This window comes from Lolium perenne, chromosome 5 (genome assembly GCF_019359855.2).
Source record: "Lolium perenne isolate Kyuss_39 chromosome 5, Kyuss_2.0, whole genome shotgun sequence".
In the NCBI taxonomy this organism is placed as follows: Eukaryota; Viridiplantae; Streptophyta; class Magnoliopsida; order Poales; family Poaceae; genus Lolium; species Lolium perenne.
Genome location: NC_067248.2, coordinates 181,003,035 through 181,018,188, shown reverse-complemented (window position 1 = coordinate 181,018,188; position 15,154 = coordinate 181,003,035). Strand labels below are relative to the sequence as shown.

The following is a 15,154-nucleotide window of genomic DNA, read 5'->3' as shown; positions in this document are numbered from 1 at the left end:
GCCAATGGGCTTTTGGGCTAGCCCAAGGAATAATACCAGTACCAGCTCTTCCTTGTGCGACTTCCCTTCCTTTCATATCGTCTCCTCTACCGTTTACCCACCATCGATCGCCGGATCTCTCCCCTTCCCTTCCCGGAGCACCCAGACCCAGGAGATCGACTTCGCCGCGCCGGCTCGCCGGCGACGACAGCAACCAAAGGTACGTACCTCTCCTTCTCGCTCGAATTTCAAACAATCCGCGTGCCATACTCGCGCTCCAGCCTACAGGTGGTGCTTCGTCTTTGCCCGATCCGGGGATAGGCTAGATCGGTCGTGGGGCATGCCAGCGAGATCACGCGCGCTCCCATTTAGCCATTTAGGAATCAGCAGTACGATTCTGCGATCATCGAGTAGACGGGAAGCGTTTCTTGCGATCTCTGGGTGGAAGTTAGCGGGGACCTCGTCAAAGCTAACCATGTGGCTCCGTCCACGTTTTCTGGAGCCGTAGGCTGCTAGCAACTCTCGGTTTATTTCCTAGAAGATTCTTGCTCCTCTTTTCTCGTGTTACTTGGTGCTGATTAAGTGATTATACTCAACCTATGTACTACCTCTGTCCATAAATACATGTCTTAGATTTATCAAATTTTAGATGTATATAGACACTATTTAGTGTATAGATTCATCTAAATTTAGACAAATATAAGACATCTATTAATGGACGGAGGGAGTAGTACTTTCCTAGTTTTATAGTAGCCAATTTCAAAAGCTTGCAAACCCCTTGTGTACCTCTCCAACGTACTGAAAGCTCTTGCGTATTTTGACAGAGTGCTGGCGTGTGATGAAAAAAGGCAGTGCCCACCACAAGGAGACTCACGGAACCAGCGGCGACATAAGCGAGGAAACGTCTGTGGAGTGCGTGAGGGCCCCCAATCTGCTCGAACGCGCCAAGGAAGAGATCGAAGCTCTCGTGTCAGCTATCCACGGCAAGATGGAGCACCACTCCAGTCCCCGCAGGAAGGAGGGTGGTAATTTACTGAACTTGATCTCACTGTTGCCTGACTTGATTTAAATTTCTACAAGTATCGCTTCCTCTTACATGCCTTCAGGTATAGTCATAGTGAGCGTAGGATTTTGAAATAGGAATTAGGTGGGAATAAAAGAAGATGATAGGATTAAAGAGGCATCGCACAGGTGAAAGATTTCACACAATGGAGCCTAATTCTTTTTTGGGGAAAAACACTGCTTCTGTGTAGAATGCTAAAACATGTGCAAACATGACATTTCCGCTTGCTGTTCTTATAATGCATATTCAGTTGATTTGCTTACAATGTTGAGCCATTACTTTGATGTATGTGTGGAATTGATTTCACCTTGTTGAGAACGAGTAGTGTTGCGTGCACCATTGTACCAGAGTTTCCCCAGATATCGAGAACATGTGGACATTTGTGTAACTTATAATTGAGACTTCTTGAGCATATGATTTTAAGTTTTGAGACTTACCATCCCTAAAACTTTGAAAGTTGAAACATTAGAACTTTGGGGAAGAAATTAAGGTATAAAAGATGTTTCTGAAATATTGCTACCCTAGATGCTACATACAGTACATGTCTTCCATTTTGATAGAAGGAAAGAGAAATAAAGTATATGCAAGGAGGAAAGAATAGATAATAAATTAATAGTACCCCCTCTGAATCTAGTTTTTAATTCATTTATTTCCAGTTCTTTTTACTATGGATTGCTTCACAAATCACAAGTAGTAGGGTAGTATAGCTGTGTTCTTTAATTAGCACTCTGTTAAGAACATTGTCTTGATTATTCTGCACCACTCTGAATTTCGTGCAGAATTGCACAAGGACTCCAAGGAAGCCATTCATGCAACCACGCATAACAAGACCCATGAGACCGAAACTCATGGTACAAGCAATGATATAAGCGAGGACACCCCAGTTGACAAAGTGAAAGGCCCCAATGTGTTTGAACGTGCCAAGGAAGAGATCGAGGCTATCGTTGAGGCTATCATTCCGAAGAAAGGATCTGATAAGTGAGCATGGAGCGCACAGAGGAGATTGTGTCGTCAGTTGTTGTGAAAACTACATGGGCATCATTTGCCAGATGTCCACAGGAAGGCATGTCTTCTGCATTGCCAAACCCTGGAGTTGTAATAGCTGAATTCTTCATTGTATCGTCGCTGCTTGCTGTTGAGCAGAAGTTGTATAAAGTGTGACATGATGTACAGTGCGCTGTTTTGTGTGGATTTCCAATAAGCTGTATACGAAGCATGCATCGTCACATTTTGATTGCACCTTTGCTGGGTAGTACCAATTAGCCGCACGTCGTAGCCCAGTGCCTGGCTGCTGCCCAGCTGGCCCTTCCTCATCGATCAGCTGGTGGTGGGACAAGTGCAAGAGCAACGTAAGTGTAAGAAAGAAAAGCACAAACCCTGTCAATCTACATTATCTGACATATTTGGAAAGAGCATAAGAGACGAATTTTCCAACGAAAATCTGCATCTGCAACGGTGGAGGTGGAGATGATTAAGGGCTCCTTTGATTTGATTCATAGAATAGGAAGGAATAGGGAAAGCATAGCTTTGAGATGTTATGGCTAGTTGAATTATATAGAAAGATGAGTTGTATTTGATTGTGCCAAAAGAAATTTGTCATGAGGTATGACCTACCGATTTGCACTACAAGATTTCTATAGGATTATTTCCTTAATTTCAAGAGTCGATTTTGTACTTACATATGTGGGTGTGGATGTTTCCATCACCGTCCGTTTGTGGTTCTGAGAGTAAGATATGTTCCTATGAATCAAACACTAGTGTAGAAAAAATCCTATAAGATCTAAATCCTACACAATTACTATACCAATTCTATCAATCAAAGAATCTCTAAAGCTGATTTGAACCTTTTAGAGTTAGCAAAGAAGAAATCCAGTCTCTAGTTGTTCTTGTTAGCCACCTGAGTTGGATCTTGTAACATCCTGTTCCCTCTGATCATTTTTGGGTCAGTTTGTTTTGCTCTCTAACCCCTGTAATTAGGTTTTTTTCCCATCTTTAATGCAAAAGTGGAGTGGCTGCTGTTCATCATCGTAAAAGGTAACTTTTTTTTTTTTGAAACGGAGGCAAAAGCTTTGCCTCATCTATTAATTAAGAAGAAGGTGTCGCGAGGGGGAGAAGAAAGAGGGCGGTGATGTGATGCCGGATCTGGTCACGACGAACGGAGAGGGCGCCGGCAGGAGGAGATCAAGCCGGTGGCGGCGGCAGCTCGCCCCGGCACTCCATGGTCGCGAGAGCTTTCGTGAAACAATTGTGAATCTGAGGAGGTAAAAGGTAACTTGACATGCACATAACTATATACATTCTCTATACACATGATTTATATCGTGTTTTTTTTTATTTTACTTAGTATTTTTTTATGACTTCACTATTTATCCAGGTTCACATGGATCCAGGTCGACCAAATCCGCATCTTACGGGGTGGTTTTAGAACATACCACACATGTACACTGAGCTACATATAACCCTTTATTTTCAAATATTTGAAAATGGTATTTCAAAGCTTTAAAAAATCCGAAATTTTTTGGAGATAGCCAATGATGTATGTACTACAAACATGCAAAATGTCAATTTAACCTACTTTGTATTCTAGGCTACACAAAATAATAATATCTGAGTAGCGCGGTCGGGGGTGGGAGCTAGGAAAAAGGAATATTTGCTTGTCTGCCTGGCTAGAGGGACCGGGGCAAACAAGTAGCACCCAGGGGCAGAGCTACACTAAAAAATGAGAGGGAGCAAAAATATGGTTATTGAAAAAAAATTATTTGCTAAGTGGAGGCAAACAACCATTTAAGCTAGCTTTTACAAGGAGATTAGAGATTTGAGTGGGGGCAGCTGGTCCCCTTGTGTCAATAGGCAGGATCCGCCCATGGTAGCGCGGACTCTCGGCCCGTCCGCGTTGCCGCAAACTCAGCCTAAATCTTGGCTAGGTTTGCTTTAAAGGAAACCTGTCCAAAGTGCGTGATCCGGATGTGGGGAGCGTTGGGGCTGTGTTTTCGGCCGCATCGGATCACGCTAACGTCTGGAAGCGGGGGCGTTGGAGATGACCTTAGAGCAACTCTAACGGATACTAGATACTGAATAACCTATCAAAACCGTATTTTTCCGGCGTTCTGGCCGAAAGTGGCTCGGACTAGAGCCTAAACTCGCGGTGTGGCCTGTAAACTCAGTTCGGGGCCCAAGAAACGCGAGGCTCGCCTCGTATTTATATAGGCAGCGGAGGGGAGTAGGGTTCCAAAACCCTACTTCCCGCCGCTGCTGCTGCCGCTCCGCCGCGAAAAGGGTCTTCTTCCGGCAGGCAATTCCTTCCGCGTCTTTGCCTTAGCCGCTCCGCCGCGACCTCCCCTCCATTTGCAATGGCGCGCGCACGACGGTGCGGTAGGGGAGGGGGCCGAATCGGTGACGGAGGCTTGCCGCCGCGTCTTACAGTTGTGCAGTCGGAGGCGGACCGCGCGAGGTGGGCGCGGTCTGAGAGAGCGCGCAAGCGGGCGGCCCGTAGGTGGCCGCGTAGGTTCGCGCACCGGCCGACGCGCTCTGAGGCGCGTGATGGGGAAGCCGAGGCCCCGTCTGGCTCGTGCAGCCCGCCGCTGCCGATGCTTCCGACGCGAGGCGACAGCGACGACGACAAAGAAGATGTGCCGACTCTTCCCCAGACCTGCGCGAGCTCCGCGGAGGCGGCGCTGTTCGAGGTCGCCGCAGTCGTCGCCGCCTAGGCGTCGTCCGGCGCGAAAACCCTCTTCCTTCTCCGCGCGTAGAGCCTGGTGACTATCCCGGGGCCAATTTTAGGTCAAATTAGCTCGCATTTCTATATGTAAATTGTGTTTGAATGTAGCTCGATCGGAGAAAAAGCCTCGTTTCATTTCACATGTTGATCGGAGCAAAATTTTCCGGTACGTTTGATTTCTATTTTTCAGTTCGTGTTTTCAGTTTCTATTCTGCGTCGCGACTAAAATCGTCGAAACCGAATAATTCGGGGGACTGATCTCGGAGTTTTTGGTTCATGTTTATACCGGCACTAGTAGAGGTGCTCTTATATCTTGGAATGGAGTATATAATTTCAGGAATACCTAGTTTCTAAAATAAAATCTTGCCGAAAATTTCCCTTATTACTTGTGAAGCAATCCAAATCAAAATTAGAAAAGGAGAAAAAGAAGTTAAGAACACGCGTCGCAACTTGCAAGCATCGCTACCGTGCACGGACGCACACCGTAGGCGAAACTGAAACGGGTTTCCTATTTCTTATTCTTGCGGCGAAAGATACGGAATCAGCGCCGTTCCTTCTAGATCATGCCACGAACGGAACGGAAAAAGAACACCTCGATCCGAACAGCACACGTAGGGCGCTGCGCGTGTCCTCTCTCCTCGCCGGCGGCCGAGTCGGAGTGGAACCCCGCCCGTGTCTCACGCACGGCTCACCATATATACTCGCACCTTGCCCTCGTCGTCGTACCCAGAAATCAAACCTCGTCTCGTCGCAGCTTCGGAAGTTCCGCGCACACAAAGCCCTAGAGGTTCTTAGCGAGAGAGCGATCAAAGCTTCGACAGGTCCAGCAGCCGCAGATATCAATGGCGCAGGAGGATCAGCAGGTGCTGCTTCGGAGCGCGGACCTCGTGAAGTTCGCCGTGCCGGCTTCGCTCGCGCAGCGTGCCGGGCGCGTCGCGGCGGCAGTGGGCGCCGGGGAGCGCGTGGTCGAGCTGCCTCGGGGCGTCTCCGGAAAGGGCCTCGCCACGGCGGTCGCGTACTACAAGGCCCGCGCCGACGCGGAGGCGCGAGGCGCGGACGTTGAAGATTTCGACGACGAGTTCGTCGGCGGGCTGACGTACGACGCGGCCATCGACCTCATCCACGCCGCGCACCACCTCGGCGACGACGGCCTCTTTAACCTCTTTGTTGGCTACAGGGTTAATTAGATGATTTAGATCTTGGGGGTATAGTAAAGCTTTTGTTGGCAGTTTGTGTTGATCGGGAGAAGTTCTTTTTTTTTCTTCATTGTATCGATGTTGCCTCGATTGATCATGTATATCATGATTCTTAATAAAAAGAACTTAATATGTGTTGTAATTATTTTCAGTGTCGTATTTTGTTGCGCATCCTCTGTATGACTATCTGTGGGGCTCCATGATCTTTCCATGCTCAAGAAAGAAAAACCAGAGGTAGGAAAGACTACTCATGTATATATTTTCTTCACATATTCCTCGGCGTCGGTAGCTGGGTTAGTGGTGCAGATGTTGGCCCCGATATGGGCCTAGTCGGTCTGCAGGCATGCAACCTCTCATGTTGCTTCTTCGTTGGTGACGAGCGGGGTCTTCCCTAGGCTAGTTCTGCATCACTAAGGAAGCCAAGAATCTGATCTGGGCATGGCGGTGGTGGTCTTCTCCTTCAGCGAAGGTGGTCGGGCGGTTTGAGGTGAGTTGGGGATGCACAGCTTCCGGTGAAAACCGGCCCCGACTTGGGTCATGGAGGACGATGATGGCGCCTCTTGGTTGCTACCTTGTTGAAGTCATCGTTCCTGCAACCTGCATTTTCTTCTCGTTTGGGCTGCTTGGGATGAAAACTCAGACCCGGGATTCCAGGATTTGACGATGGCGGTGTGCGACGCTGTTCTCCTTGCTAAGGGTGTCATTTTTGGAGAACACAATGGTTGGAGGTGGTGTTGTGGTAGGGCGGTGTGCATCCATCGCGACGACGTTGGCGAGTCTCGGCAGCATGGTGTAGTGGGATCTCGGTGACGGACGCAATGTGATGGACCTGCGCAGTGTGGAAGCTTTGTCGGGCGTCATGGTGGCATCAACGACTTGCCTGACAAGGGCTATGTGAATCTCTGCCCTAAAGATGCACTAGCGGTTGATAGTGGTGACGGCTTCTGAAGCGAGGGTATAAGATGCTCGCCAAGGGTTTGCTAGACCGTATTTATGTTTTCGCCATAGGGTGACTTAGGGATATCAACAATTACTCAAGTACTGATCAAATGGTCTAGGCTCCTCGACGACTCTGCAACCTGGCAAGATTGGGACGTCCTCAAGATCAAATTCCCATACGACTCTGCAACCTCGGAAGATTGGGACGTCCTCAATGTCAAATTCCCATGTGTTCTTGCTTGGAGACAAGCAAGTGTTCCTAGAGGGGCATTGTCACGCAGAACGCCACACCTTAGGTATACGTGCGCGCCACCAAGCGCAAGTTTGACAAGGTGGTGCAAGTCGAGGAGGAAAGTGTAAAATGGATGTTATTGAGAAACATTGTTGGTACCTTTGAGCATCTCGCGCCATGATATCGGCAGGAACATCACCTCCCATTAGAAAAATATTTCATTTTTTATTGACACCAAAACGATAAATGTGAGACTAAAGTTACCACTGCCTTTCTAACCATTTAACCACATGTTAATTGTCATCAAAGTAAGCGGTACATTGTGGTATAAGTAAGTTGTAAAAATCGCCTTACTTGCGAAGCAATCCAAAATAGAAAAGGTAGAAGAGAAAAAGAACATGTGTCGCAACTTGCAAGCATCGCTACCGTGCACACGGGCACACCCTAGACGAAACTGAGACGGGTTCGGTATTCTTGCAGCAAAAGACACGGAGTTACGGCCGGCCGTTCCTTTCTAGATCATGTCACGGCACCGGCGGCCGAGTCGGACATGAACCCCGCCGTATGTCACGCAGGGTGCTCCCATATATACGCGCGCCTTCCCCTCGTCGTCGTCCCCAAGAAAATCAATCGCCGTCGTCGCAGCTTTGGAAGGCCCGCGCCGCCCACGCACACACAAATAAAAAGCCCTAGGTAGCTAGCGAGCTCACCTCCACGAAGGAGCGATCAAAGCTTCGGCAGGTCCGGCAGCCGTTGGGACCGAGATGGCGCAGGAGGATCAGACGAAGGTGCTGCTGCGGAGCGCGGACCTGGCCAAGTTCGCCGTGCCAGCGTCGCTGGTGCAGCGGGCGGGGCGCGTCGCGGCGGCGGTGGGCGCCGGGGAGCGCGTGGTGGAGCTGCCGCGCGGGGTCTCCGGCAAGGGCCTCGCCACGGCGGTGGAGTACTACAAGGCCCGCGCCGAAGCCGAGGCCAGCGGCGCTGACGTCGGCGAGTTCGACGACGGGTTCGTCGGCGGGCTGACGCACGACGCGGCCATCGACCTCATCCACGCCGCGCACCACCTCGGCGACGACGGCCTCTTCAACCTCTTCCTGGGCTACAGGGCCAATCAGTTCTAGGAGACTGGAGACGTTCTGTTTTTGAGTATTGGTAGTAGTTCGTGTTGATCGGCACAGTGCTTTTTTTGTTCATCGTATCGATGTTATGCTTTGTTTGGTCGAGAGACGCATAATTCGTACGAAGCATGAAATTTCGATTAATTTATCTGTCCATTTTGTGCTCATATTTTTTCTACTCGTATATACTGCTCTTTCTTTGTTGTCACTGATTTAATATTTTTTAAAAATGTGTGTTTTTAATTTTTGTGTTAGAAACTATATGTCTCATATCTAGAAACGAAGGGAGTATCATTTTGACGTCCTCTCTTCACGTGTATGACTCTCTCTCAAAGGCTCCATGTTCTACATGAAGCGAAAAATCGTCGTGTATGTGCGATCAAATCAAAAGTAGCCAAATTTGCGCATGTGAACATCATCGACCGAAAGAATTCACCAACGTGACGTAAATTTAACTAGATTCATATATATCTAACACCAAAATACATCAAAATACATGTGAATTTAGATAAATCCATGATATTTATGCTAGAACGGAGGAAGTACCCATTAATTCTTGATTTTACCCAGTAGAACCGAAAAATACAGCCAGTTCAAACACGCAAAAAAAAATACAAGGAAAGAATTGGAAGCTGAAATACCATGGGGCAAGACCGAAATAAGAAACAGGTAGCATGCATCGATGACCACGTACGCAGCAGACGGGACAAAATTGAAGCGAGGTGTGCGATGCAACTACTGCGATGTCAAGGGCGTGATCGGCAAGAAGGACGGATATACAAAGGGCGTGATCGGCAGGTTACGTGAGTTCGGCCAGGCCAACTAGGTGCAACGTCAGAGTGAGCTAATTGACAGATTCAGTCAGTGTTGCCTGAGAACCTGATGGGGAGTCAACTCCTCCACTCGGAACGGAATCAACAAGAGAATTTCAAACAACCAAGTGAGGCACCCAGAACCAGGATGACAAATGCTTCCTGGCTTCCTGTAAAGGGACCCAAGCAATACCGTGAGATTTTACCCCAGCCTCAGGACAATTACTCCCTTACTTTGTACAGGGTTCGTGAATTAAGTACAAGGACATGGCAGAGAGCTGGTCGAAATCAGGATTTGGAGAGTGAGAAACCTCCTTTGAGACGTGTGTTAATTTCACAATTTCAGGATCTCGACACTGAACTGACGAACTAATGATGCATCATGTAAACACTGAAACACATGATTCTCATCACTTCCAACGGTGTACGCGGTTTCTGGGTTCCTCAATCCTCATACACTCACCATAGTAACCATACTCTTGATTAGTGTAAAGAGAAATCCTATACCCTGTAATCTAAAAGGTAAAAACATAAATTTGTGGAAGCATAGAGCAATCAGATCACAGCTGTGTTATATGCCTTCAGTCGTTGACTGTGGCGTTTTAGAGGCCGAGCTACATGTAGCTCTTTATTTTCAAAGACTCAAAATTCGTATTTTAAAGTTTTAAAATAATCTGAAACAAAATCCTAGAGGCAGCTAATGATGTATGCTACAATGGTGCAAAATCTCAATGCAAAATGATTTGTATTATAGGCTACACGAAATTGACAAAATCTCACAAAATAAATAGTCCTGAAATATGTAATATTCACTAAAAAAATTTGTAAGAATTTGTCATTTTTATGTAGCCTAGAATATAAAGTAGTTTGCATTGAGATTTTACACCATTGTAGTATATATCATTGGCTATCTCTAGAATTTTGATTCAGATTTTTTAAAATTTTAAAATACAAATTCTAAGTGTTTGAAAATAAAGGGATTCGTGTAGCTCGACCTCTGTTTGAAGTTTTCCTTCAGTGGTCGCTCAAGTTTCCGTTATCTCTCGACGTCCAGCCTATATGCGAAGTTGTCATGCAAGGTCTACTGATAAAATAAATCCATGGGAAGCAATGGAAAGACATCCAGTCTATCTTTGCATGACCTTGTTTTCATGGCATCTAAACACCCCAAATTATGCTAGTAACTACTAGTACCTTTGATGTTAAAAAAAACTACTAGTACCTTTTCTTTTGAGAAGCAATGAAAACACATCCTCGAAAAGACTCAATATCAACAAAAACACAGCATGCCACCATCGTACATGTCCATACGAAACTTTGACCATTACTACACTTGATGCATACCAAATTTTCCACGCAAAACAGCAGCCAGATCTGCATGTCATCAAAATCACTTCCGTAATAAAAATGGTTCATGGCATTTGCTTAGATAGTTAGAAACAATAAAACCAAACAGTCATATACTACATCCACAGCAACAAGAATTCATCATTAGACCTGTCATATAAGAGAATCATTGAAGTAAAGGTTGAAGGCAATATGAGTTCAGACAGTGGATCTGGGTCGGGTGATGCACAGCTTTGTCCAATGGTGCACACTCAACAACTTATTGGCTTCAGCAGCAAATTTATACTGACAATTTTGGAGGCAATTTCATCAATAGCCGTTACCGAAACCTATTTTCTTCCTAAGAGCGGCTGAACAGTCTTTGGAGTAGTGAACTGACTTGGCAACACCCTGCACAGCTTGCAGAGAGACCACGCCACAATACTCGATGACCAAAGACTCCAACTTATGAGCACGTCCCAGCTCAGCCACTCCAGCATCAGTCAACTCATGACACATCTGAAGTGTGAGATTACTCAAGCATGGGGTGTGTGCGATGAAGCGCATCCCAGCATCTGTTACTGCATGAGAAAATACAATTTCGAGTGTCTCCAGATGTGGTAAGGACGAGATGGCCTTCATCCCCTCGTCATCCAAGAAGTTGGCAGTGTTCAGCACGAGAACACGAATTGGGCAGGACCGAATGAGCGCTAGAAAACCTCTCTGTGTGAATGCTATTTCTGATGGCCAGCTAGGAGAACATCCTAAAAATTTGAGGTCTACGGTCTGAAGCATATGACAGTTGAGAGCTAGAGCGTACAGGCTGTTATCCGTAAAAGACGTCCTGGCTTCATAATGGCTGCCTTCAGAATGGTAGCGCTGAAGTGAGAGCCAAAGTGAGATGCTTTTAAGGTTCCTGCAGCTCCGAGATAGTGCAATCATGTCATTGTCATTTAGGGCACGAACATACTGAAGGCAGAGGTTCTCCAATGCTTTACACTTACCTAGGATAACACGTAGTCCTTTTTCTGGCCAAGTTTTAATATGCGCCAACCTTAAATCTTTCAAACTCTCACAGCAGAAATCATATATATCCGTGTTGTGAGCATCAAACGAGGAGTCATAGACCTCACCACCAAGACGATGATCATATTTTTCTCTTTTCCTCTCAAACTCGAACTTCTGGAGCTTCATCCATCCTGAACCAAACTTTACGAAGTCATGATGATTGATTCCTTCGCAATTCTTCACTACAAGCTCTTCCAACGATCCATTCCTACCAAGGTATTCCAGCCACTCTACGCTGTCAATTTTCTCGCATTCAATAAGGTGGAGAGCAGACAGACTCGTGCAACCAGCTGCAACCGAGAAAAGCCCAATTGACGTTATTTGCGGTGCAGAGTTTAGCGTGAGAGACACCAATGTCTTGCAGTAAGCTAAACAACCAAGCCCAGAGTCATCGATGTATGAGCAGAAGCTTAAGGTGAGATCGATCAGCGAGGAACAGTGAGATGAAAACACAAAGAGGCCTTTGTTGTCCAACTGATTTCCATGTCCAGGTATCCAGCCAGAGTAATCGATTTCCACTTTCAACAAATTTGGGAACCGGGCACACAGTGATGTCAGTGCTTCCGTAGTAGTGCAAAGACCGGAACCAACACGGAGAGCACCCCTTTGATTTCCCTCCATCTTGTAGTGCTGTTTTGACACGAGGGAAAGAGAATTCAGATCACTTGTCCTGGTGATATTCTTGAGAATCTCTGTCACCAAAGCATCCGGTAGATCCTCCATTGAACAAATTCAGCTGTATTAATCAGGTAATGTCAAGGTTCAGAACTCAACCGAATAGCTGGACCAAAACTAATGATATATGTGAAGATGGAGATCACACTGGCAACAATAATCACGAAGAATATAATGATGAACTTTGAGCATTTAGTGTATCCATCCAAAACTTGTGCGTTCTTCGTAATAATGGAAATTAATTAAAGTAGCCAGCACCTTATCTGTATGTAGATTGCTAGTAAAACACAATGAAGCTACACGCTACATCATTAAACTAAAACAGCGCTATAAGGAGAGCCTGAATAATGAATGAACGAAGCAAATACAAAGAAACAAACTAGAATTGAAGCAAGCAATTCCGCAAGAAGACTCACTGCTTAATCTGAACCTACTTATTTGGAGGCACCAAATTAATCACATGAAAACCAGAGCATGCAAATTAGTACTTGTCGCTCTTGGGCAGGAAAGAAGGGAATTAAACCAAAACGAATTAAAAATGATTTTCTACTAGATAACACCAATCTTCTTTTTTGTAGGATCCACACCTGTATGTATTACTCAAACTTGTGCTCACAGATTCGCAAGAAGCGAAGTTAGCTGATCACGCCACATCAGAGTGTGTCCTTTAAATCGGTTTTCCTCAACCGACTAGTCCACAGCAGTCAATAAATAGTGCCGATCTAGTATCTGTTCAACTAGAAAATTATACTGTTTACTGCAACCTAGGCTAACAGTCCGTCGCGGAAAGCTTGCTTTCTACCTAGGAGAATGGCTTTACAACTAAATAAATTGGATGATGCTACGTGTTTCCCTCTGGCAAGTCTCAGTCAAGAAATCGAATCGGAAAAAAAAAACATGTACATGTCGCCGGAGAACCAACGAACAAGGGGCATGAGAACGAAGAAACTGCGGTACCTTCAGCACGACCGGGAGATAAAAACAGCGGCGCTAGAGAATACACCGTCGGAGGGGACCTCCGCCGCCGCTCGACCCTGGGATGTCGATCTATCAGCCCAGGCCTGGATGGATGGAATGGTGTGGCGCCTTTTTGGTGGCAGCCATTAGTTCAGTCTTCCGTGTTTGGTTGGTTGGCTACTGAGAAGACTACTGAGAATGGATGGGCCGATGGGGGCGAACCCAGTTCGGTGTTTGGCGTATAGCCGTATACCATTAATACCCAACGGGGGCGTGTGTTTGCCTTTTACCGAAAAAAATGATTAACAAAATCTTAATTATATTATATGGACTCCCGTTCCATGAAATTTGTGGTTTGTCAAAATTTAGATATATCTAGATATTATTTAGCGTCTAGTTATATCCAAATGTACTAGATCAACTTCAACTTCAACTTTTATAGGATTGAGGGAGCAATTAGTACCGTTGAATTCGTGTTAAAAACACTTTCTAATCATTCTAGTTTTATACCAATAACCTATATATATTTAGAGTAAATTTTAGTCAAAGAAACACATAAAAGTGGAGGCCACTCATTCATTGAAATGGAGAGGTTAACACCAAGGTTAGTTGCAAGCATCCCAATGTCATGCACGGGCACACCATATAGGCACTGATGGTCCTTTAGGGCTAAACCGGATCATGGCCCGCCCATGATTTTTGCAAAAAGAAAATATCAACCCCTATGCATCTAAGCCTCTATGGCCCAGCCCAACACCACAAGGCCACAAGCACGCATGTGCCTCCACTCCCCGTAGGCTGCTCCAGGTCGTCTGTTCGCCAGTGTTGGTTGCCTCGTTCGTTCCCCTCTCTCTCTCTCTGATCAACCTTCATTGATCTTTGTCGATGCCTTGCGGAGACGGAAAGACATATTGTCTACAATTTAATTGATAGATTACTACTTCAAAAAAAAAATGATAGATTACTCCATTTTCTTATTACTCTTCCAGTTTCTACGGCAAGTGTTGAACGTGCATTTTCTAGTTTAAAGATTATTAAAATAAGGTTGCGTAATAAGATGGAAGATGACAATCTAGCCAATAACATGTTAGTTCACATAGAGGGTGCTATTCTGGAGGGTGCTATATTTTTTGTGGATTATGCTTAAGAGACTACCTTTTTACACTAAATAGAGCATCATCATGATCCGTTGAAATGACACCATACAAGTTATGGCGTGGGTATAAACCCTAATAGTCCTTTCTTTAAATTTTGGTCTAAGAGTTTAGAACCAAAATCGGATGAATGTCTTTGTTGGTTATCCCAAAGAATTGATTGGGAATTCTTTCCACTATGGAGACAAAGACAAAAGTGTTTGTCGATGTTTCTTACTTATTTCCAAGAAATTATTTCTAGCGAAGTTTTTGAGTGGGAGGACAATAGAACTTGATAAGGTTTATGAACCTGAGCATAATGATCAGAGTAGCGCAGCATCGGAATGAAGGAGATATGCCCTAGAGGCAATAATAAAGTGGTTATTATTTATATCTTTATGTTTATGATAAATGTTTATATATCATGCTATAATTGTATTAACCGAAACATTAGTACATGTGTGATATGTAGACAACAAGAAGTCCCTAGTATGCCTCTTAAACTAGCTTGTTGATTAATGGATGATTAGTTTCATAATCATGAACATTGGATGTTATTAATAACAAGGTTATATCATTATATGAATGATGTAATGGACACACCCAATTAAGCGTAGCATAAGATCTCGTCATTAAGTTATTTGCTATAAACTTTCGATACATAGTTACCTAGTCCTTATGACCATGAGATCATGTAAATCACTTATACCGGAAAGGTACTTTGATTACACCAAACACCACTGCGTAAATGGGTGGCTATAAAGGTGGGATTAAGTATCCGGAAAGTATGAGTTGAGGCATATGGATCAACAGTGGGATTTGTCCATCCCGATGACGGATAGATATACTCTGGGCCCTCTCGGTGGAATGTCGTCTAATGTCTTGCAAGCATATGAATAAGTTCATAAGAGACCACATACCACGGTACGAGTAAAGAGTAC

General features: G+C 45.2%; 2 protein-coding genes across 2 annotated transcripts; one reads left to right on the top strand and one right to left on the bottom strand.

Moving 5' to 3' along the window:
* The first annotated feature begins 39 nt into the window (after window positions 1-39).
* On the top strand, window positions 40-2,268 carry LOC127301136 (uncharacterized). The gene is made up of 3 exons (XM_051331359.2): window positions 40-199; window positions 804-1,004; window positions 1,822-2,268. The coding sequence occupies exons 2-3, from the start codon at window positions 818-820 to the stop codon at window positions 2,022-2,024; spliced, it is 390 nt and encodes a 129-aa protein (XP_051187319.1). The 5' UTR covers window positions 40-199; window positions 804-817; the 3' UTR covers window positions 2,025-2,268.
* Window positions 2,269-10,429: 8,161 nt separating this feature from the next.
* On the bottom strand, window positions 10,430-13,306 carry LOC127301132 (F-box/LRR-repeat protein 14). The gene is made up of 2 exons (XM_051331355.2): window positions 13,081-13,306; window positions 10,430-12,184 (listed from the first exon to the last, which is right to left on the bottom strand). Exon 2 carries the CDS (start codon window positions 12,169-12,171, stop codon window positions 10,711-10,713), a length of 1,461 nt encoding a protein of 486 aa, XP_051187315.1. The 5' UTR covers window positions 12,172-12,184; window positions 13,081-13,306; the 3' UTR covers window positions 10,430-10,710.
* Window positions 13,307-15,154: the final 1,848 nt, after the last annotated feature.